Genomic DNA, 25,464 nt, shown 5'->3' with positions numbered 1-25,464 from the left:
TTATTTTTTCCACTTCTAATCTCTGCTCTTTATGTTCCACGTGTAAAGGGCACTTCAAAATTTAAAGGGGGGGGAGAGTAGAGAGCGACGTGGTGAAGCAGCAACAGTGAGGGTACAGTGATGCGGCCAGTGGATGTCACCTCAGAGCTTTGTCCTTGTTTGGGATCAGAGTTAATTGGACGAGGAGCAGCAGCAGCTGCAGGAAGCAGCAGCGTTTGGGTCTTTGAGCTGCACAAAGACACAGAGCAGAGGCTGCAGCAACGGCTGGAAACATTAAATACCATACAAATAATTTGTCATTTTCCATTTGAAATCTCAAATAATAATCCCAGTGTTGATTTCAGCAAAGGAATCATCATTGGGTCTTAGACTGTTGACATTTCAGGCTTTTTCACAATGATTTTTCACATTTTAGCTACTGAAAAATAATGAAGATAGTTATTATTTCATCAAAACCGTTGTTGATTGTTGTTACTGTAACTTTGCTCCACCTCATCTTACAAACTGAGCCTCCACCTTCAACCCTATTGATTACTGAGCAGATTAAACGACCACAAAAACAAAAGGACCACAGAGTGTGGTAAAATGTCTCCCTGAGTGAACTTTGTCTCCCAGTACGACGTCTCCCACAGTGGACGTAGCTCCTGTGATTATTCCTACAGCGTCTGGAGTTTGTTTAATTGGGAGAAAACCTTCATGTGTAGATTCACTCCTGAAACACAGACACGTATAACATTGATGATATGGAGGTGAACTGAGCACTAGAAGGCAAATTTATGGGCTCGATAACAACTGATAAAGTCCATTTGATGTGGTGATAACATCTGAAAAAGCTGCTAGTTTGATGATTTATTTCACTCAGGAACTGTTTGATTCATTGAAAACTTTACTAATTCTTGATGTAATGAGTTAAAATGTCCCTGTTTTCCTCACAACTCGACGCCTCCACTGATTGACATTTATCCCTTTCATCCATCTCCCGTCTCTATGGCTCAATTCATCCATTCCTCCCCTTTACACTCTCCTCTGTGCCTCAGGTGTTTCCAGGTGGCTGTGAAGTGTCATGGGAACAGCGTGACATGACAGCAGAGGCTGTGACCCATAGCTAACGCACTCACACTCAGCTATTGTCTCAGCTTGTCAAACAGACTGCGATACACCGATCTCTCTACATCCGCTTCACACACTGAGAGCTGCGGCTTTTAAACTGCAGGTGGAGGGTGTCGGGCCTCCTGGTTCCTCCTGGGTCTCGTACACACACCTGCACTGTGTGGGACTGTGAAGCAGCCTGGTGTCACAGGAAGTCATGTCAGGACAGTACAAAGAACAAATCGTAACCAAAGTCTTTACGGAGTGAATCCTGAGACCATTTAATGGATGATGAGACATAAACTCGGTCGTTATAATGGGGAATATAAACAGTGACTTCAGAGGCTCTGTCCCACGGACATCTTGGACCTCTGGCCCTGTGCCCGTTGGGCCTTTTCACTCATCCATCCCCACCATCACAGCCTCTCCTCATCTCCTAACGGCTCAAAAGTTTATGTATCCTTTGATAAAGCCTATATGTATAAATGAGAAGTGATTCACATATTAAATGTACGATTATTACTATTGTTAAATGCTAAGATCAACATAGATTGTCCCTAATTCATATTATTTAATGATTGTGTGCAAAATAACAAACAGTGTTCAGACTAAAGTCACCTAGTGCAAAGGGAACAGAGGAACTGCCCCAATACTAAATAATAATAATAATTTGAATGAAATTGTGTGTTTTATTTGTCAGTGACGTACAGAGCAATGAGTCTCACCCACTGCACGACCTAGAGGTGTTTCTGCACAGCACTTATTCCCCCACAGTATCGGACTGAACGTAGCAGGACGTCCTTCCTGCCAGCAGCCATCAGACTTTTTTATTAACATTAAAAATTGCACATTCGTGTGAATGAGCAATTAAGTATCATTCTCTTCTATTCTAAAAAGTTGAACTGATGTGCACCGTTGTGTAATTAGCGGGTAGTGATTTTACTTGTTACAATAAATTGAATTATTGTTTTTTTTTTATTCTGTTATGTGATGTAGCACTGTGCACATGTAAAATCACTGTATGATCATTACTAGATTTCCACTGGGACTGGTGTGTTGTGAGTAACACGAGCGCCCTGCAGACTGGTGAGGGATCCTGGGGCTGTTAAGTGGAACCATTATCTTTGCTATTGTTGCTGGTATTGTTTGTCTGCAAACTGTGTGGGCTAACGTTGGACTGTACGTCAGATCTGGGACACGCATGCTTTTGAAAATGATCATCAAAGACCAAAGACTAACTGTGGCTAATACGAAACGTTAGTTTTGCAGGTATCTTGTCATAATCTACTGTACAAATTAAACCACTGATCTGATGATGAGTAGAATTTATCATTGGGGGAAACACCTGAATCCACCCAACAGTGGTTCAGTGGACGAGTATTTAATCACTTTTCTTGGTTTTATTCATAATTTAGATGGTGTAAACTATATTTACACTATATGAAGCAACATTCTAACCATTTTATTATATGCAGTAAAAATATTCTGTAGATTCAGTCGTATATACAACCAATCTAATGTATCTTATGTTTTATGCAGTACAATATCTGTTAGTATGTATTATATATTTAGGTTATTAGTTGGTTTACAGTATTTGTTTATACAAAAGTCAAATTTTTTCCACATACTATTACAGTATAATGTGGATCATTTTAACATTATATATTGTGATAAGCAGTATACTGTGGATTTAGGATGTGATGCTCTCTGCTGATGGGCTGCAGCACCTCCACTGCCAGATTCCAGCATCAAGTCTTCAGGTCGATTTCAGGCTCCTGATCCCAGTTTGTTACCATGTGCAACAATAATGAGGAGCTCAGTCGTGTTGCTGTGGAGGCATCAGGGTTGTGTCAGCACTGTCAAAGCTGCACACATCACAGCTTCCTCCACAAATCACATCAAACACACCGAGACAGAAAGAATAAAACCAGAACCGCGTGAGGTCAAAGGTCACTGATCAATGGAGTTTGCAGATGGGAAAAATAACGAGTGATTTTAGCTAAAACTTTGGTTAAAGTTGATGTGGAGCTGAAGCTCAAGGTCAAAGGTTAAATCCTTGACTCCTACCTGCAGCAGGTGTGCTGACAAATGTCTGACGTGTCTCTGCTGCCCTCTACTGCACATACATGTGTACTACACCACTGAAAAGGCAACATGTTTAGACCAATTACTAAACCTTCAAAATTTATATTACTTTATGTTATGTACAGTCAACAAGCATTTTTCTTCTTGGTACAACTGAATGCAACCTGCAAAAACATCTGTATGAAGCTTATAATAAGTAATTCTGTAGAAAATATAAACCCAGAAACATCTTTCAGGCCTGTGGTTCCTACAAACACAGACACAAAACTTATGATGATTATCTGCAGCCTTTTATTTAGTCAAGCTAAAAAACAGAAAAGGGGAAATATTTCAAAGTGCCAAAACACGCTGAAAACAACCTGCTGGACTTTAATTCAAGCAAGAAAAGATTAAATATATATATTTTTTTTTACAAGTGATAAGTTGAGAAAATTCACAAACTATACAACGTGAAAAAAAAAATCTCTCTTTTACAAACTCCTGGGAAAATACTGGTCAAAGTGCTAGTGCATAAGGAGAAAGAGTTGTCAAAACACTCAAATGGTTTTTGGCAATTACATACCTCCATAAATCCCATAAGCTGTCACGTTCACAAAAAGAGAAAAAAAACAGGTTATATTTTTCACATCAAAAATACCAACATACATCGAGTTATCAAGCTTTTTAAAACCGGGAGTAATACAGTGATTATTGCCCTGTTCTTAATATTAATCCTAAAAATGTGTCAAACACCAAACCATGATAAAGTCTGTGAACACTGAAGCTCAGCAGTCGTCATCCTCTGACAGTAAAATCACAAGATTTAGAAGAGAATAAAATTTAGTGAACACAAAAACTGGCTCCATTAGAACATTAAGAACTAAGCCAAAGATTGAAGGAATACAGAACCAAAAAGTCCAGATTGGACTGTCTACAGGTCAACTGACTGTTTCCCTGATGGCTGGTTAGCAGCCTGGTTAGCTGGACTGCTAACTGCTACTTATGCTGCGAGCGTCAGCCTCACGACTTATGGTTCTGGGTTGGAGATTTAGAGACAATATTTTAAATGAAGACCAACTACTGACCTGTCCACAAACCGTGTTCTTTGACTGTTTGAACCTTTCTCTGTTGTCTTAATCTAAATGAGCCAAAAGCTACGTCAGCATCCGTGAAGATTTACTGGATTTATATACAGAGGTGAGAACAAAACTGTCAGAGGGAGAAAATTTAAACAATACTGTAGTTGTAAGATTTCTTGCCACACTTGGCTGTACTTTAGCTGTGATTTGCACTGAATGCTAATGTGCTAACTTTAGCATGTTAGCACTTAACTTACTACTGGATGCTGACATGCTGAGATTTGAAATTCTGAAGATATTTACAGTATCACAGTTGGTGTGAAAAATGCCGAGCTACATGTAAACACATTATTTAACATGTCAAACAGCTAATGTTAGCATGTGAACATTAAACCCCCCAAAACGAGGAGGCTAACATTAGATCCAGAGGTACGTAATGAACTACAGGGGCTAAAATGTGTTGGCTTCACTTAACAACAAACACATTTTAGAAACAGTGATGGTTAATCGTCTGATTTTCTAAAAAAAAAGAAGAGAACTGATGTCATTTGTTGTCAGTGAATTATTGCAGAAAGGTTTGGATTTTGAGGCTCATTCAAACACTGCAGAACTGTAGATGGCTCACATGTTTGGGAAAAAGTTTGGAGAAGGCACAAAGTGGAAAAGACCTGAAACCAATGAAGCAGACAAATTACAAGAACTGAAAAGATCTGGGCTTGAAAAAGGCTAGAAAATAATCAGAATGTGTGCAAGTTCCAATCTGCTGAAGCAGCATTACAAGCATCACAGTTCAGTGAGTTAAGCTTTGAGAAGTCACAGTATTTTAACAGTCGAGCAGGAGATCCAGGTATTGGACTGGGTTTTGGAATGTTCTGGTTTAGTATGAAGTATAATGTATGAAACCGTGAACTTTAAAAAGTCTTAATCTGCAGTCAGTGGCAAACCTGAGAGGCTAATCAGCAAATGTGACAATAAGAATTCAGTCTTTCAGCTCTGTGCTGGACGTTTTTATGCGTGATGATATGATGAAGGTGCGTCAGTGTGGGAATAAACTGCATCAGGCCACGATCGAGTGATGTGGTTCACTGTGCGACTGCAGCTCTTAAAGGATGTTGTTTCAGATAAAAAACGTCAGCTTTTCACACTGACATCAGCTACAAGAAGGAGTCTACACGGTGAAGGCTGTCGAGTCAGTGTGGTCCGAAGACCCGTAGGTATCAGCGTTCACTGATAAACCGTTTCCGTGATGCAGTGTAGTAGAAACGAAAAAGATTCAAAGCGACTATCAACAACTGCCATGTGGTCCACATGTGGTTCTCAGGCAAACTGGCAGATACACAAGATTTACTCTTTACTGAGGACTTGTGGCTGATTGGTGAAGCTGTAACAACACCTGTTTTATTTTACCTTGCAAATCTGACTGAGACTCATGACTGAGTCCGTCAGGAGTTAAAACTCAAAGGACCAAATAATCCATGATAACTTATTTTCTAGTTTGTTTTCAAGCTAAATGACCTGTTTGACTGGACTCTGATATACAATTTATTACTAGTGTAGGTTCAGCGTGAACCTGGGCTAATAAGGACCTTGAGAGCAGGGGTACAGGGGGAACACCGTCAACGATTGTGGGAGCAGAGTCTGATGGAGGCAAAATCCACTTTTTCATACATATTTAATTTGCCCTGAACCTGAGCAGAACCATAACTGGTTTCCACTGCCTCCGGCCGAACTGTGGGATCTAATGTTTGCCATGAACTTTACAGCAAAACCTCATTAAAAGTCAAACACACTTCCAGTTCTTAACCTCTCGACCTGACTTTGCAACAAAATGTAATTTATGTGGACAAAATCTGCTCTTCTGTTTCGAGGCCAAATATCTGACAGGAAACTGCACAAAGGAGATTTAAAGTTTCTGCATCAGAGATTTTCATGGGTTCATTTGTTTCACTACATGTTAACATGGGAACAATTACCAGTGTAGGTAACAGCATCATCAGTTCATCAAGTCTGTTTTCTAAATACTGTAACAAAGCAAAACTGTCTTTTGGCTGAACTGATGAATCAGACTGTAATTTCACGACTAGCCTTTCAAAAACATACAATACACAGTAATCTGTCAGTAAACACACTCTCCTCCCTGTAAAGAATTAAAAACCTAACTAACCAGAAACAAATCAGTGCAGTTGCCCCCTTAAACCAGGATGATCAGAGGTTCAGACTGTTGACTGGCACAGTTCTGTATTTACACACAGGATCCAGGTGAGAGTCCATGTACCTGGTGCGTTGATTTCTCAGTGATTGTAGGCTGACTGCATGTTACAGCTGTAAAGTCAGTGCCCACCTACATAAAAGGACACACGGGATCCATGTTCCAGCTCATGGGACCAGTCAACTCTGTGTGATCTCTGGCAACATGGCGGGAAAGTGAATTGTCGGACACGAGTCTCTGTTCCGCAGCTTAAACATCAACTGCTCTTTTTCCTGAGAAAGCTTCTGGTTTATTGCTACCTGCCTCTCCAGCGCCACCTTCAGGTCCTGCTGCTCCTTTGACAACTGCCTGAAATACAAAAAGGGAGTTGAAAGGATTATTTTAGAATGTTTTTTTGGGATCTCTTTACAGTGTCAACATGAATTATTTTTCATCTTAAAAAATACATTTCTGTTTGCAGTTTAATGTCCCCTGAGACTCTGTCCTTCTTCATCAAATTCAAAAGATTTGAGCAACTTTTTAGTCAAACAAAAACAGCAGATGGCATCACCATCCTTGACATGACATGATGTAACACATTCTCTATTCGAGTTACTTCTTTGAGTGCATGCAAAGAGAATAAAATACAAAAAGAAAAAGGTCAATTTTCACAACTGAGTAAATTTTTTGATGATAAATTACCTGTTAAAAAAAAAAAAGAGAGACCAGGATGTTGACTTCAATGCAGATTTAAAGAGCTTGATCATATCTCAATCATGTCACAAACAAGATTTGGGGAGGTTAACAAATTTTAATGAAATATTAAGTTTAGTACATAGGGATCTTTGTTCTGTGAAACCAAACAATGGGCAAATCATTTTAGAGCCTATATGTATTTTCCAAAGTGTTGGACTTTGTCAACAGTAATAGAAATTTTAAAGTCCACATCCTCCTAATAATATAGTGACTCTCTGTTTTTAATGCTGCACCACGGGCCTGGAAATATGACGTTTTATCCCAGTGTGTGTGTGCATGTTGTGAAATGACAGTGAATCTTGAAATATTAGTTCATGTGTTCTGTGTGTGTTTCCTCCGTTCTCCTTCCACAGTCCAAACACATGCATGTTAGGTTAACTGGGGACTGGTGTGGCCCTGAGACAGACTGGAGACCCGTCCAAGGTGGACCCCGTCTCTCGCCCAATGACTGCTGGGACAGGCCCCAGCCCCCTGTGACCCTGAACTGGAGCAATGGAGGGACTGTGTTCAGCAGGGGGCCACATTTATGTGCTTCTGGCCAGGTGAGGCAAAGACTCTGGAGCTCTGTTATTTCTGTTTGACTCGTTTACGTACTGAATGAGAGTCTGGCAGTTGTCTATTCGCACACTCAGATCCTCGTTCTGCTGCAGGACCTGGACGATCTGATCCTCCAAAGACAAGTTCTTCTCCACCTGAGTGCAAGAGACAATGACCAGGTGAACGACAGGGTGGACTAGTACGAGGAAAAAGAAAAAGAGAAGCAGCAGATGATACAGCACAGAGGGAAAATTAAACAGACACCTGAGATCACATGGACAGTTGTGCTCAGTGCACCTACCAGAGCCTCCATCTGCTGCAGCTTCGTCCTCTGCTCCTGCACACGCTCGCTCTTCATCTCGATGACGAACAGCAGAGACTCCTGCTCTGACTCCCAGAATGCACCTGGGCTGCCGTGGGCCTGGAAAAAATGAAGGTTTATTAGCTCTGACATGCGAAGCACAGCTCATGCTCTTTTCCAGATCACGTCAGTGTGGAGGTCTCAAGTTATAGCGGTTTACATTGTGTTTATATTAAAAACCCTTCGCTGGTCACTATTTTGGAAAATATCCCCATTTATCAGCACAGTACTGCTGTTACTACTGTTACTACAGGACAACAAATCATGATTAGCATCTACAACTAGTTTGTGGGCTGGTTAGTATTTTCTATAATTCTGCATCAGTACAAACTAAAAAATGATGAGATTTTCTTATAAGCCCTAAAAACCGGATTAAAGGAACCCACAGCTCAACATTAAGTCAACAGTTCTTCCTCTGCTGCTCATCTTCATTTTCAAACTAAATGTTGATATGAATCACACCCAGCATAGTTTCTGTCTTCTCACAACACAAGTTATTCTGAGACCTCATTCAAATCTTTACGTTTTAGTTTTTTATTACTTCAGCTGCTTGTAAATGTCGAACGGTGAATTCGAGGAATCAGCTTATACACACCCGTATATTTCTGTGCAGATCCTCCTTAAACGTCGATTCCTCAACTCTTTGCTTCAGCTTGTTGTAAACCTGCAGCTCTGCAGCCTGTTCCTCCACTTTACCCTTCATACGCAACACAAAAAGTAAAAGCTCTGGTGAAGCAGGAAAATCTGTTGATTTTATACCAAACGGCTCTGTCTGCTTAGTTTGAATGAGCCCAGTAAAAAAAAAATAAAAAAAAAAAATAAAAAACACACACAGAATTTTCTGCTCTGAATTAGAGAAAATAAAAATACATTCTCACCTGGAGGATTTTCTCAGCAGCTTTAAACGTTTCTGTCAGTTCAGTTTTCTCTTGCTGGTGTAGTTTCTGCAGCTCTGCAAGAATTCAGAGAATATCATCAGGAGAAAAGTGAGACATGCAGCACGTTTGAATGAACCTTCAACAGGCGACAAACAGATTAGTGTGTGAGAGAACACACACACACACACACACACACACAACACATGAAATACAACTTTTGCACAAAGCTAGTTACTCCATATTCTTTCCTAATCATAAATCTCCAACATTCAAATTTTTAGAAATGGTTATTGTCATTTATAAAACTTTTGTGATTAATTGTTGCAAAAATAGTAAAAACATTTCATTATAATTTCTATTTGTTAAATTCGGTCTTATTTCAGTTTGATGTAATGCTCGAATAATGAAAGTTGTTATTGTAAAATAAATCACTCAGAACATTTTTATCACTAGTGGGTGTGTAATGTTTGTCCTGAAGATGGTGCCAGAGAAAAGGTCGTTTAGTTCAATAAAAAAAACTTTATCCTGTTTAAACTGTCAGACTTAACTCTCAGTTTACATCACAGGCTTCCTATTTCATCTATTGTGTCATTTCATGCTTCAAAGAAACAACATATTTTCAATGTTACAGAGAAAAATCAAACTGACAAATCTTCAGTTAAATAAGAACATTGCAAACATCACTGTGATTATATTATGTGTATGAAGCAGAAAAGATAATAACCCTAACTAAACCTAATAACATGGTCTGTTGTGCAATGAAGATAAAAGTTGTTAAAAGCTAAAAATGTGAAAACAACAACTTTATTACTGTGATTCACAAAAGCCTCAGCAGTTCATGTAAACAGAAAATAAATTTAGTCCAAAGGTTTTTACACAGTAGAGACACGAGGTGCAGCAGCTGATGCTCTGACAGCAACACACACATTAAACACACACACGGGTCCAGTTTATTAGGTACACCATGCTTAATCCAGGCCTAATCACACAATCCCTCAGAAAATTGATGATGTTCAGATTCAGCTGTTTGCTCATTTTGGAGCTATGTCACCAAAATCACAGGAAGAACTTATTGTAACCATCATGTGACTCATTTGTCCACCTCATGTACATTTATGTAAAATGTAAAGCAAAATGCTACTTATGTAACTTGTAACATTGTTTTACATGATTGTAACATGTTTATTCATCTGACATGTTACCTTCCACATGTCTCTCGTGTTCTTCAGTAGTAGTTCTACTCTTCTGTTCATGCAGGATGTTTAAATCAGCCGTTGTCTCAGTTTTCACCTGAAGAAGCAAATCAGAACAAACTGGATTCAGTTTGATGAGCATATTCAATAATCCCCAGAGGGAGATAATGATTAAAGATCCATGACATCTGTGGAAAAATTGGACTGTGGGAAAAGCTCATTAAATCAGGCGTGAAGTGTGACCACAGCTCTCAACTATGAATAAACACACTATGTTCTAAGTGCAAAAAGGAGGAAAACCTGCAAACAGGACTTCACAGAAAAAACCAGCAGGAAAAATGTGAACAGTATGAAAACCGCACGTGTAGCAAAGCACCTGTGATGGTCTATGCAGAGACGACCACAGGTCGCTGCCACGGATCTTAATCCGGACTACAGGTTCACGTGGTCACATTAGCCGGACCAGGACCAGGCTGCCAAGCCACAATCTATGAATAACCCTGGCTGAGTTTCTGATCACGAAGCAGACGTTTACTGTATGTGCTGGTAAAATGACATTTAAATGTGATACCAGAACATTTGACTATGACCCCGCAGCTCTGACAGACTACACACTCCTCATTCCAGTCTTTCCTCCAGATGTTAAAACTGCTGCAGGGATTTGAGGTCATTTATGACTCTGCCCTGAGGAAACAGTGTGACGTCACTCAGGGCCACTGAGTATGAAGAATAGTAAAGTGTACAAGTTTTTCTGACATTTTTCTGCTTATTTTTATATCACAAATTTCTTTAGAAATAATTTATTTTCATTTTTCTGAACCAGGATGTTCTTAAAATGTACCACACAATACTACCATGCTGTATGTATGTGGCACAGTTCAACAACAGAGATATTCTCTTTGACTCTGTTTGTTGGTGAAGAGCAATGTCCCTGGGCATTTCCTAGAAATAACCATATAGTCTGTTAGTGCTGCATGTTCTGAAGCAAAGGTCCTGAAATGGGATTGTGATGTACCAAAACCAAGCGCTCCTGAAATCTGTAGACGAAACAGGAGCACAGTCAAACACAGTCACACGCTCTGCAATGACACCAAGTACATAGCGAGACGTGTGATGTCAAGTAGGTTTTATCAAGCTCAGGTCACATCGTCACCTTATCGAGGATACTCAGGACTAGGGCGCACGCGTCTTCGTCACCGTGTTCTTTCAAAAGCTCGGCCCTCTCCAGGTTCCCATTGGCTGACAGCACCTCCTTTAAAATTCTCAGCTGCCACTCGAACCGCTCCACCTGCTTCTCCAGGCAGGCGTCCTGCTCACCTGACAGACGTTTACCTGTCAACAGACCAAACAACAGAAAGCAAGTGTTACCAAAGAGTGAATTGAAATCTGGAAACAAACACCTGAGAGAACAAAACACTGACTGAACCAGGTGATTCTGTTAATTCACAACATACAGATAACGTGAGATTATTAATGTGGTGAAAATCTGTTTCTACATACTTATCATTCTTTAAGTACAACTACTCTGTGAAGCAGAGTTGCCACATTAGAATTTTTTTCAATTATCCAGAGAATTAAGTTAACTACAGTCCAGAACCCTGCAGCTTCCCATCAGCTTCTCTTCATCTTCTTGTTTCCTTTGCTGTGTCTACTTGTCGCATCTTCATCCCTCTTATGCAAAACAAGAAACAAAAGTGAGCATAGACTGATCAGTCAGCTGGTGTTAGGAGCTTTTTAGAAAAGGTTCAACAGCATCAGTGTCAACTGTCTCATTGTTATGAGGCTGCTGGTCCCTTTCTTAATCTGTGGTGTGTTTCTTCAGGTGAAAATTCCAAAAGATAAACTTGGGCTTAAGGGATTTAGCCTAAAAATCAAAAGGAATTAGATGATAAACATAGTTTCAAAAGGAATTGCACAATGAGGAGAGCTTGAGAGGATGCGCCAGGAAGAATGGGATGAACTCCACAAATCCAGGTGTACAAAGCTTGTAAGTCGTAAGGCTGCAGTCCCATTACACAGCCTGTTCAAACTGGATATTTGAGCAGCATTAATCATAAAATCTAAGTTCTTTACTGTTTTAAAGCAACAGTGTGTGACAACAGTGTGTGTGGACGTGTTGTTGAGCATTGTGTCTTTAACACCAGCTAGCAGCTGTATAAAAAAGGTTTAGTGTAAAGAAGTTCCTCTGCGAAAGGTTTTATCTGCTGCCAGAGAGACGTCAAATTCTACTTATTTAAAAGTGTCAATACAGGTTTAACTTTTCAATTTTTGTCAGCTTGGATTATTGACTGAAGGTTGCTGGGTCAAAATGTCTGTTTAAAAAGGAAATCACACACACACACACACACACACACACACACACACACACACACACACACACAGGGGAAATGTTTCTCACTGTCAAACTATCAATTACATCATGGACATGCAGACACATGTTAAACACACAAACCTTCAGTGACATCACTTTAGATCACAATGTCTGCAGGGCTTCAACCCTTAACACAAGCATCTGAAGCTTCAATATTAACATGTAAAGACCTAAATATTCTGTAACTGAGCCCATTATAAATCTCCTTACCTGGCAGAAAAGTTCTAGTACGTAATAATGAATGTTAAAACATGTCATGGCTTGGTGGATTTCATTAACACTCCAAAGTTGAAATTAAGCTGGATGCAGGTTTGAGCTCGTTTGAAGACGAACTGACCTTAAACAAAGACTAGATTTTGTTTTATTCCTCTGCAGTTGAGACACAAATGTCAGAGCTTAAGGATCATTTAGAAAGTAGTGAAGAGGGAGGAGAAACATTCCTGTAAGTGAACATAACACAGGAAAATCCATCTGAAATGAACTAGGGTGGAAATGAGCAGCGTTAAGAATCAGAGGAACTGCATGGAAATCTGTTTAACAAGAGGTGAAGTGGGGGATCAGTGGGGGTCATTTAGTCATCTAGAATCTTTAAGAGGCATCATGCATACGAACCTATGACTAAGAAAACATTTTAAACACTGACAGATTTGTGACAGGTAGGTTATATTTCTCTGCTTATGAAGATCATGTGAGGAGAGACTGTTCAAAATTTAACTAGACTCTAAATGACTGAAGGTCTGTAACTGATCGTTATCAATTGATCTGCTTATGATGTTCTGATTTAAGCAATAAAAAAGGGCCATAAAGTTGTGGGAAATGCCGGAAATCTCTCCCAAATGCTAAATTATTAGGGCTGTTTTACATTGAAACATGTAATCTAACATTTAATTGAGTGTGTGCGTGAATATTACCTAATATTCTTTAGAATAATGAGTAATTTTCCTTTAGGTATATAGATGCCAATACTTGAATAATACTTGCGTGTGCACCATCACTACTACACTGTGGTACTGAAACTTTTACTTGAGTTGAAGTTCGCCCACCACAGTAGATGTGGCACGTTAACCACAGTAGCAGCTGTTCAGTGACCTCAGTTTGCTGGTCTCAGACTGAACCATCTCCAGCTCGATCAGGTTCTCATGACATTTATTTCGAAAAACAGGAAGTGAGAAAGTGATGAAACTTAGAGGAGGAAAACCACACTCAGAAACAAACCACTCACCTCCGTCATTCTGGTGCCTCTTATCCTTCTGAGTCTTCTCTCCCTTCTTGCCTTTGCTTTTCTTCTGATAATGACAAGAAGACAAGGAGAGACTCATTTTTATTTCTAAAATCAACAAAGACATAAGAGAAGGAGTATTGTTTGGTGGCACTGACAGCTCAACCAAACAGAACAAGCAGACAAAACATGAGAGACAAAACATCTTCCCCCATCTGACAACACAAACTCAGAATTTAGAGAAAATGCAACCTAATATAAAAACAGGCTGCAAACTGCACAGACAACACAACCACACATTTATGAATCATGTCCTCAGAAAACATGTGACATGTTAACCATCTGTCCAGGATAATTGACTTCAGCTGCCTTAAGGGAACAACAAGTGTGTCCCAGCTGTGTCCACTGATTTTTGGAACAGTGTGTGGTTTTATTTTCACTGTTTGACAGTGTCATCTCTAAATGAATATTCTAAAAACACGTGTGATGGTGCAAACATTGTCTGAGTGTCTTCTGATTAGCACCGGGTTAAAATATGTTTATTTTTCCACTAGTTTGCTTCTTTATTTAAACGATCCGACACCAAATCTTACGATCTGGAGACTGTGGGGGAACATGTCCACCTTTGTTAAATGAAATGACTGCTTCTTGCACAATGTGAAACATCTTCACAAAGGCTGGAAATTGTTAAAAAGTAATGTAGATGCTCGCTTGCTATATTAGCTGCTTAGCAGACTTTAGTACCAGGTGAGACATCACTCTACAGACTGATCCGTTTATGTTTCTGGCTGCGGGATGTGAAGTGATGGTTGCCGAGTGAACGGCGATTGGATTCTGAGTGTGATAAAAATCTCAGGAATGTGCATTGCTACAGAAACAGGTGTTATGCATCAGCCTGGAAACAGCAATTTACAACAAGGCTGTTGACAGATTTTGGTGACTCTGGGTGCTGGTTCAGGTCTGGTGTTAGACTGGACTGTGTTATAAAATCTGCTGGTGGAGAAGTGATTCTGACCTGCCAGCATCTCAGTCATTAGTCTTCAGATGACTGACGCTGGAACTTTCCCTCTTTTCACTGCATGTTACATAACTGACTCAGGACAACAGTTTATTTGAGCTGCTGACTGGAGAACCAACAGACAGTCTTCCTACTCATACTGGAACAGGCTTTAACTTACTTCTTGTTTATTCATGTAAAATGTGTTCACCTCATTTTTGCAGAGCCAAAAGAGCAGCAGCCCCAAAACTTGCAGACTCATGACTCATGCAGGCTTAAGACAGAAAATCTGCACATCGTTTGGAGGGGACAGTCTGTCCAAAGTAGAATGGGTTTGTCCTCTGATGTCGACAGACACAAACACAGATGAAACAAAATTTCTATCACAGACACTTGCAGGGATGTAGATGTGGAAACAATTACTTGGCCCAAACTTTTTACCAACTGCACACAGAAAACAAGCTCCCCAGACTCAAATCTTAGGTTCTTATTGGTGTGTCAACAAAAATATCTCCACTCTGTGGACTGAAACACGTGACGGGATTATTTTGGTTATGTCTTCACAGCTTTGATGTCTTTGGTTTCAGGACACAACTCAAACACACACACACAGGAACACACACCTGTCTGAGTTTGGAAAGACTCCTGCAGACTCCAGGAACCATGTGTAAGCGGCTCCAGCTGAAGCCTGAAATTTACCGTAATCACTGACAGCTGACTTCAAACGATTCTGCAGTTGTACAGAGCTGCTATTTGAGAGAGTGAGGGCTGCAGATAAACTTTGGATTTTTTTATTTTTCCAATCACTGCACTTTTCAGATCAGACAAGAGGCTGAAGTTCGGACATTTAAGTAATGATCATGTTGTTTGTTCTGTCTTTACAAAGACAACATGCAATAATAATAATAATAATAATAATAATAATAACAAAAGGGATAAAATATGTTGCTCAGAAATAAAACATAAATAAATAAAAAATCTGTGATATTTTATACAGAATCTTGCAGTCGTCCAGGTTCTTCCTCTGGGAAAAAACACACTTGCACTGACTGCAATATTCCAGGTCAGGCCACGTCGCAGCACACATACACACTGAAATGTTTACTGTACCACCTCACACTCCCTCATTGCTCAATCACTGTGACGCTAAACAACCCTAAGCTAAAACTCTGCTTCTCTCACACACACACACACAAACACACACCCTCCCAGTGTATAAACACTTGTAAACGCTGCTCTGCAAACTGGAAACTGCCTTTATTTAAACTGGGAGCTGAAACAACAAATCTCTCGGGTTTAAACACATCAGTGGAGAAGACTCCGCCCTGCAGCATGTAGTCGAGTGTTTCACAGTTTCAGTAAGAGGAGAAGATTGTGTTCCTGCATCAATCACAGGGGCCCCAGCTTTAAAAAAAAACTCATAAATCTCAGCACAGACTCCTCTCTTGCAGCAAACTGCAAGACTCGATTCATGGAGAACTAAATTCTCAAAGACGATCTGCAGATGTTCCGTACATAAATCATTTCTTGCATGATTTTAACTGTCATAGCAACTGAGGAACTTGAAGGTCAAGAAGAGGAGGAAATAGCTTCCTAACTGACCAAAACCTCTGAGTTACACATCTTTGTTCCTATTTCAGCATCCGAAGTCAGAGCAAGTTATAAATATCCCACTAAAATGCAGCAGAAGTGCCCCAACTGGTTATGAGCTGTCAGGAGAACTTCTGCAGGCTGCAGCTACTCCATCCATGAGAAGAATGCAGGGTGAACACAGAAACCAATCATTGAAGGTGTAGCTTTGTAATATTGATAGTTTTTGCCACATAACTAAACTTTGGTCACTGTTGGGTGATTGTCAAAATTAGGAGCATCCTGTCTCAAAGTGATGCCAAAAAACTGGTCCATGCATTTGTTACTTCCAGGTTGGACTACTGTAATTCCCTACTTTCAGGATGCCCCAGTAACTCTCTGAAGATTAATCCAAAATGCTGCAGCAAGAGTGCTGACTGGAACTAGCAAGAGAGATCATATTTCACCTTCACTAGCTTCTCTCCATTGGCTTCCAATTAAATGTAGAATAGAATTTAAAACCCTGCTTCTTACATATAAAGCTCTGAATGGTCAGACTCCATCATATATAGAAGACCTCATAGCACCATATCATCCCAGTAGACCACTTCGCTCTCAGAATGCAGGCCTACTTGTGGTTCCCAGAATTTCCAAAAGTAGAATGGGAGGCAGAGCCTTTAGCTATCAAGCACCTCTACTGTGGAACCAGCTCCCAGTTCAGATTCAGGAAGCAGACACCCTCTATACTTTAAGTCTAGGCTTAAAACTTTCGTCTTTAATAAAGCTTATAGTTAGTTATAGTTATGCTGCTATAGGCTTAGACTGCTGGGGGACCCCCATCCTCTTGTCACTTTCTCCTCTCACCCCACAATTGTCACTACTGTAGGTCATTAACTCTTTGTGTTTTCTCTGGTAGTTGTCTTTGTCCTTCACTGTCCCTGTCTCTCTGTCCCTTTCTGCAGGTGTCTCCGGCTTTGGGGCTGTGTGTTTTCCAGTGTGCAGCTACTGGTCCTACCAACCTGCCCGATGTTTTGTTGTTGCTCTATTCTTGTCTCTCTTCACTTTCCACTCACCCCAACTGGTCAAGGCAGATGGCCGCCCACCCTGAGCCTGGTTCTGCTGGAGGTTTCTTCTGTTAAAGGGAGTTTATCCTCTCCACTGTTGCCTATGACTTGTTCAAGAGGGAATTGTTGGGTTTTCTCTGTACATCTCAGACTTTATTATGTAAAGTATCCTTGAAATGACTTTGTTGTGAATTGGAGCTGTATAAATAAAGCTGAATTAAACTGAATTGTTGCAGCAGCAAATAAAACAGATTCTCTGACCCACAACTCACTGTTACGTCAGAAACAGGCTGCTATGCTACGGTTTGGGATTATTCAAGCTGGTCCTGATACAATACTGAGGTCCCTTTATGTATGTGACAAGGTCTTGGTTTATATGACCTTGTTTATTTTTATGGGTCTCTTTTGGCTGACAACTGAGAAAGGAGTAAAAAAAGAAAGAAGAGAAAACAAATTTAGCCAAAAACTACCTGAAGAAATTTGATAAGCGATTCAAAAGGATTCTGATTCAATAAGCAAACTCACAATTAGATCCAGATGCATTAAAAGTCAATAGGCAGCTGATGAGGTGTTGAAGTGACGAACTGAGCTTTATGCCAGAAACAAAACAAAGCACCTATGGTCAAGGAGTCGGTCATCAACCAATGATGCTGAGGTAAAACATCCAGCAGTGATGTCACACACAGGATGATGACACATCAGTTCTCCATTTCCAAAGAAACTGCTTCAAGTATTCTGGTCATCTTTTTGTTGGTCATCTACCACAATCACATGGTTAAAGTGGAAAAAACGTAAATCAAATCTTCGTGTTTACAATGTCATACTGAGCCTGTTTTGTTTCACATTTTGTCACAATGGCCTTAACAAAGATATTAGCCAAATTAGCTGTTAGCAGCTCCTGCTTGCAGCTTACACATGGGTTTACAACTATCACTGGTTTACTGAGAAACTAAAGATGTCAGGCAAGTTTTGCAGTTATAACAAGTTTCTTTGTTTTAGTGCGAGTGGACGACCAAGATAATGAAATCCTCACAGACAGGAAGTGGTGATTAATCTAAAACCTGTATTTATTGTTGGTGTGTTCAGAAATGTGATCTGTTAAAATGTCACCTGGTGGGGAAGTGACATTTTCAGCTGTTCTTCTTCAGTGGAATTTCAGTTTGTGCTTAGGATTTTTACTTCCCTCCTTACTTTGTTTAAGTTGGACTGGGACTTTCCTTATCTCTACCTAATCACATCTGTCCCCCCTGCAGCTGTTTGTTCTCCTGCAGCCTGTGTGTCAGATGTTGTGCTACCACGTCAGTAATATGATGCTGTACCAACAGTATGCAGCAGGATCAGGCCATGTATTTCTTTATCTGACGATCAAACACATCATTGTCTTTTCTGTCTGGAGGACTTCCAAAACTTCCAATGAAAACGTCGCTGCAGCGTGAAAACATTCCCCTGAGCTCGATGGAAAGCCCAGCAGGATTTATCTTCCTGTGAAAAGGTTAAACTCACACACCGAGAACGACAGCAGCTCTTTTCATTCCCAACTCGACTTGTGCAATGTCTCACGCACAATCGTGAACAGAAAAACCTCAACAAGGAGCAAAAAAACTGATTAATCACAACTTCAACAGCCTGCAGCTTATCAAGAAGCGGAAATTTATCACAAAGAGTGCGGTTTAGTAATTGACTAGGAGACATCTGAGTCATTAACTTTTCTCTGTGCAAAAACAAGTCTTTATGTGGCGTCGTCCATGTTGATGAGGGAAAACCTCTAACATTTCAAAGAGAACGTTCCTTTGAAGAATTACAAGCTGAGTTTATCTCCATTAAAGAAGTTAAAAACACCTTCTTATACAAGTTCTTTATATTAGAACCAGAGAGGAAAGTTCTTTAATGTTTTTCAGAGGTTTGTTCATCTGAGTCAAATTCATCAAACTATGCACAAACTAGTTATAAAGTGTTACTGAGAATAGCCACTCGAGGCTACAGGCTCTGCTCAGTGTGTGGACAAGTTTCATTTAAAAATATGTATAACCAGAGCATTAGCACCGTCTATCATTTTAGCATCATCATCAAGATGTGCTCATGCATAATAAGTCACATTGCAGGATGTGCAATCAGGGCTGGAGCCAAACATTTGACTATTCAGATATGTGTTCTTTAGAGTTAAATTCAGTTTTTAATTTTAATAATCCAAAATTCCCCCCCCCCCCAATGTAAACTAGTGTTTAGCATTTCGGAAACACTAAACACATCTTCAGAGGGAGCCAGATGCTACGCAGTGTTACTTTCTCAGCATGCAACAAAGGCAAAGGATAAGTCCAGTTAGAGCAAGCAGAGAGGAACCTTCCATCCTAAGAACCAGCAGAGTTTGAGCTGTTTGATTAGCTGAGCACTGAGCATCTGTCACACACCAGTCCAGCACTGAATGCATTGACATGCACTTTACATGCAAATCCATGTGTGCATGCAGAAGATGAGTAATCTGATGTCTCCTCCACCTGAGACTTATTTTGATAACTTGACTTTTTCCTTTCTGTCAGTGTTCATGTTGCAGCAGAGTGAAGGGAAGGAAGAAAGAAAAAAGAGGAGAGGGGAGAGTAACAGGTGATCCACAGCACAAACTGTCTAAAATAACAAAATACGCAGGGAACCCGACTTATTTAGACCTTTACAAAGCACTTTTCCTGTTGGACTTTAAATTGACCTTGTTTTTAAAAAATGAAGCAACGTCACTTCAGTCTGCTGCTTGTTCCTGGTTACATGTACACATGTAACACAGAAAGATAAACTGCATCTGAATGGATTTTTGCTACAGGGTCTGCTTCTTAATGTGGGCTGTGTGACCTTCTGTGTAACTAAGTGGACCATCCCTGTATGAGTGTGTGTGAGTGTGAGTGTGAATGAGAAGCTGTGTAAAGCGCTTTGAGTGCCAATAGGTAGAACAGTGTTATATAAGTGCAGAACATTTACCATTCACTTCTCACACTGTAGCTCATACTATAATATTACACATCATTTTCCATTTTAAGAATCTGTCACAGAAACATGAAAAAAAAAACAAGAAGTACCGAAGTGTTTATGCTTTCAGGAAGCAAAAATGACACAATGGCCTTTGAGAAATTGTGCAGTTCTCACACCCCAATCATTGATTGTACGAGTGCAGAAACATCAACCCAGGAGTTTACAACAAAGTGGAACATCTCAAGAACTGTTCTGGAAACAGTGGAACATAAAGGCAGGTGGCTTCATGCAGGACACGATCGACATATAAGAGTCCTGCTCCACACTGTGCACAACAAACACACACACCAGACAGGAGCTTAACAACAGCCGTGTTGTAAAAGACGACATCAAATATTAATTTACCCATTTAAACAAATCAGATTCAGGGACCAGTTCCTGGCATTTTAATTAACTAATCAAAGTTCAGTTTACAGATATGTGATGACAAGTTTTTTCCCCATATATTCTGAAAATCTGCAGCGTGTATTTTGTACTTATGTACTGGAATATTTTATATTTTATTTCTACTGTAATGTAGTAGAAGTATAATGTACTTTTAACTCTACTACATTTGACAACTAGTCACTGTGAGTTGTTTTAATGTTGTAATCCTGAGGTCTGGACCAAACAAACACTGTGGATTCACAGATTTCAAAAGTATTAGAAACCGAAGAATCAAAAGGGAGTTAAACTTTCATACACAGAGTATTTGTGATTGGGCTGCACCCAATTTGTTTGTTATTTTCCCATTTAGCTCTGTGTTATTTTTCAATTAATTTACTTTTTTTTTTTTTTTTTATTTGATCAGTCATTTATATTTCAATTTCTTATTCATCATCTTCTCCTTAAACAAATATGACACAGTTTGCACTGCAGGACTTTATTCCCCAAACAAAAACTAGTCCAGTCTGAACTGCTGATCTGTGTTTTACAGACTGGCTCCATTCAAGTTAAAGGAAAGTACCTGAGCTGTGTCCCTCCCTGCTGCAGACAGAGACACTTGGCTGAACTCCGTGCTCACTCAGACTCCGAGATAAGAAGCTCCTCCACAAGTTTATTTTCTTATTCGCTAAATATCGAGTAAATATCTAATGATGTCAGAACACAAAGATGTATTTAGTCATGTTCTAGCAAGCTTTTGATGTGTGAGCTCATTTTCTTTATTGTCCCAAAACGTTTGTCTCATTGATGGGACTCAATGCTCATGGTTAAGGTCTCATTTTGTAGCCCTTTTCTAACAATTGCTAATCCTCCAATTTGTAAGCCTCACAGACATAATTCTATCAAAATGCCTACTTGTAAACACATTGCAAATATGAATCAGGATTCATATTTGTAAATTTCTAAGCTGTGGTTTTTACACTTGTTGAGATAGATCTGTCTGAAGCCACTCATGCACATATTGCTGGTTGGCCTGAATATCTGCTGCCTGATCTGACAAAACCTGAAATGTTGCTAAATGAAGAGGCAACAAAACAATTTTACTAATACATTTTTTTTGCAAATGTATTTCTTAGTGTGGAAGTCAAAGTCTCAAAACTGTGTGTGTGTGTGTTCAGCTGCAGCAGCTCAGAGTCTGAGCCTCTCAATCTGATTCTATTCTGAGCGGATCAAAGATTTGCTGGACCTCAGGTTATGTAACAGGTTCCATGAGGAAACAGTGAGGAGCAGTCGATCCTCTGATTATTTCAATACAACTCCTTCCTCGGCTTATTGTGGGACTTTCCTACATTTCTCAGAGTGTCTGTCTGTCAACTTGATTAAACTGCAAATGAGCAAACAAGTGTGACGGTAATCAACTGACCAATGAACACAAAGTTCATTAACAACTTTTTGCTTTTAAAATAAAAACAGAAACGTTACTTGTTCCATCTTATCAAACAAACACACACATAGAGAACATGTCCCCGTGATGCCCAATTTCCATGTTGTTGTTGTTGTTGTAACTACTGTGGATGCACTTATTGTCTGGTCCAGCTCTACCCCACAAAAGAGATCCAATCTCAAGGGCCGACCGGGTCAAAGTCAGGTTTAAAAATGTCAGAGCTTTCCATTTTTCTGTCCATTACGTTCTTGGTGTATGTATTGAAGGACTGTCCATCCTGATATCTCTGACCAATAAATGTCTCATTTTGACTGGGGGGGGTCCTCAGCAGGGGTGGATTACACACGGGCCTTTTAATTCCTCACACACATAATCAACATTTTTTAATCAGATTTCAGATTTAAAAAGTTGTCAACACTCACACTAAACATGACCCAATTTCTCCATTTAAGAAGCAGATCAACAGCGAACACACAGTGAATTCACTGAGTAACCTTCAAATACTGTTGACAAGCACAGCCCCGGTTCCCCAGGCCTCGTTTTGGAAACCACTGACCCACATGGAGCCTGGGCTGCTCCGTCATTTTCTATCAATAACCGCAGGAAGACAACAGCTGTCAAACTTCACACACTTTTTATACTCGGGGGAAAGAATTGGAGAACACGCACGATCACTCTGAATAACACAACCTGCAGCTAGAGAAGGTAAAAGAGCTCATTAAAGTAAAAACAGGAAGGCTCCGCCTGATTCTATACACTTTATCATCAATATTAGAGCTACTTCATAAGAATTAAACCACAGGAAAGTCATAGAAACCAGAATCCAGGGGAAGTAAACAGGGATAGTGCAGCTACAAGAACTAATTCAGTGAGTTTAAAATGTTCACAAACGCTCCAGCGTTTGAAAGTGTGTAAAGACAGAGAATCACATGTAGTAGAAACTTAGTGCAGCTATTATCCTTCACACCTCCCGGTGAAGCCATAGAAACACCTTCGTAAAGCCGGATCGGTGCAGTGAGGAGCCCCCCCACCACACGCACGCACGCGCACACACACCCACACCCACACACACACACAGCAGCCCCGTGGGAAACGGCTCGGACTTCACACACGAAGCAACGAGATTGGAAACAGATGTTTGCGAAGAAAGGTAACGTTTTGCGGGATTTTACCGCATTTTCTTTGTCAGGGAAAACTGGCGCCATTTTTTCTGATTTATACGTTTCGGTAAAAATGAAGTTAACGGGCTTCAGTTTTAACCCACGGCCCCGTATCTGGAGCTTCTTCCCGGCGCGTTAAGCGTTAGAAACCGGCCAACAAATGACGAACTTCCCCCAGAAGCTAAGCGAACTTCTACCGACACTTTACCGTCTTGTGTAGAGACACCGGCGGCGTTTCTCACCTTGCTTTGGCTGCAGCCCATTCCTCCTCCTCCGACTCGGCTGTCGGGTCGAAGCCGCTCAGTCTCTGCGTTGCTCCGCTTCTGCTTCTTCTTCCCTCTGTTGACAACTTTCAAACAGTCAGGAAAAACTCCCCTGAACGCACCGCGGCGGTCACCGGCCGCCGGGGCGGTCTGATCCGTGACGCGTTCAGGTACTGCTGGTAGGTTGGTAACTCACAAGGCATCTTTAGTCATTCTTTTTTTCTTTCTTTTTTTTGATTTACAGGTGGATTCAAAAAACGATATTAAGTTTAATATTACCAGGAACACTACTACTTGTTTTAATGTAGTTTATATTTGTTGACGAGTGCCTTACGGACGACCGCCCCACTGTCCAATGACTGGAAGTAAATGTAAATACTGTAAATCCAACACGGGCTAAAACGTTTTGTATAACTTACTGTACTACAGCATTGAAGGCAGCATGGTGTCAAACTGTGACATGCGCAGTAGCGCATGTATTGTCTGTGATTTAAACGTTACCGTAATGTTGGGAGAAGCTGCTCAAAGCCCCTCTCCATGTTCGTAGTTTATTTCCAACATTCAGGTTTGTCATGATGTTTCTGACCATGAATGGCTTTATTCACAAACATTTCTGTTGCTTAGATTTGTTATTCAGCCGTTCCCACTTACAATATAAATACCAATCATTTTAATTAGAAAAGTATTCTCATTTACCAAAACACTTTTAATATTAACACAACAATCTTTGAAGCAATGCAGAAAATTTGAATTTAAACATTAAACAACATTATTCAGCTAACAAGAAGATGACTCTGTAAAAGCCTTTTTAATCGTCAGTTGCTGACATACGTTAAACCATGTGAACAGACTAATGCACTCGCTGGTCCCAGGGGGTCATTTAGAGGCAGCATACATCTATTTGTGGTGCAGCACTCAGTGGAACACATTTATCAGCGGCCTAAAACATCAGGTTCATATTTATGTTAAATTGGAATGATATATACACTCTTGGACACTTTGTGTCACTGTGACCCCCCTTGAGCCCCCCAGGCCCCTGGTCCTGTGCCTGCTGAGGTCAATGCTGCAGATTTATTGACCTGTTGCTCTGAAGGTTTCTGGATTTTTCTGCTTCTGCTTCAGTTTTATGAGCACAGCTCAAAGCCCATAAAACACACACTCACATGATGCACAGGATTACCGCACCTCTGAGGACTTTCTCTCACACACACACACACACACACACACACACACCTTCACACTTTATGTGCATCTAAGGCTGTGAAAAGACATGAACACGAGTAGGATGTAAAGCTGCACAAAGAAGTAAAGACAGCATGACACACATACACACACACACCTTCACACAGTTAATGAGAAGGGTGTGTGAGGCCTGTTAGATGGTGAACAGTGTTTTACAGGAAGAACAACAGCAACATTGTGACACCGTGTCAGAAACATTAACTGAGTTCATTCTCACCGCAGCTGCTGTTAAACCACTTTTCCCATCAACTGCTGCAGCAGGAGAAACTCTGGATGGATCCAGCTCAATCGGGACTGAACAGATCCAACCGCCTTTCAGTGTCGCCGTGAATTAAAGCTCTGTTTACAAAATGTATCATGTTGTCCACAGTCACAGTACAGTGAATCTTCTACGCTGAATCTTCTCTACCAGCAGCCTGGATTAGCTTGAGGTGTCCAAAAACACACCGGCCCCACAAGCACGCACACAAACACACTGTTGCACTGGGTGACGTCTTCTTTCTGAAAACCTGTTTTCAGTCATTGGTGAAGGTCTGACACCAAAAAGCTAAATCAGGCTGCAGGCTGACGAGCAACAAAATGTGAACATGTAATTAGAAACCTGTGTAA

General features: G+C 40.4%; 1 protein-coding gene across 1 annotated transcript; it reads right to left on the bottom strand.

Moving 5' to 3' along the window:
• Window positions 1–3,448: 3,448 nt before the first annotated feature.
• On the bottom strand, window positions 3,449–23,794 carry ccdc69 (coiled-coil domain containing 69). The gene is made up of 9 exons (XM_067518899.1): window positions 23,593–23,794; window positions 13,739–13,802; window positions 11,299–11,477; window positions 10,155–10,242; window positions 8,953–9,026; window positions 8,670–8,771; window positions 8,015–8,134; window positions 7,771–7,868; window positions 3,449–6,789 (listed from the first exon to the last, which is right to left on the bottom strand). The coding sequence occupies exons 1-9, from the start codon at window positions 23,611–23,613 to the stop codon at window positions 6,621–6,623; spliced, it is 915 nt and encodes a 304-aa protein (XP_067375000.1). The 5' UTR covers window positions 23,614–23,794; the 3' UTR covers window positions 3,449–6,620.
• Between the last annotated feature and the right edge of the window lie 1,670 nt (window positions 23,795–25,464).

Source organism: Channa argus, chromosome 10 (assembly GCF_033026475.1).
Source record: "Channa argus isolate prfri chromosome 10, Channa argus male v1.0, whole genome shotgun sequence".
Lineage (NCBI taxonomy): Eukaryota > Metazoa > Chordata > Actinopteri > Anabantiformes > Channidae > Channa > Channa argus.
This window is presented reverse-complemented; position numbering and strand designations above follow the sequence as displayed.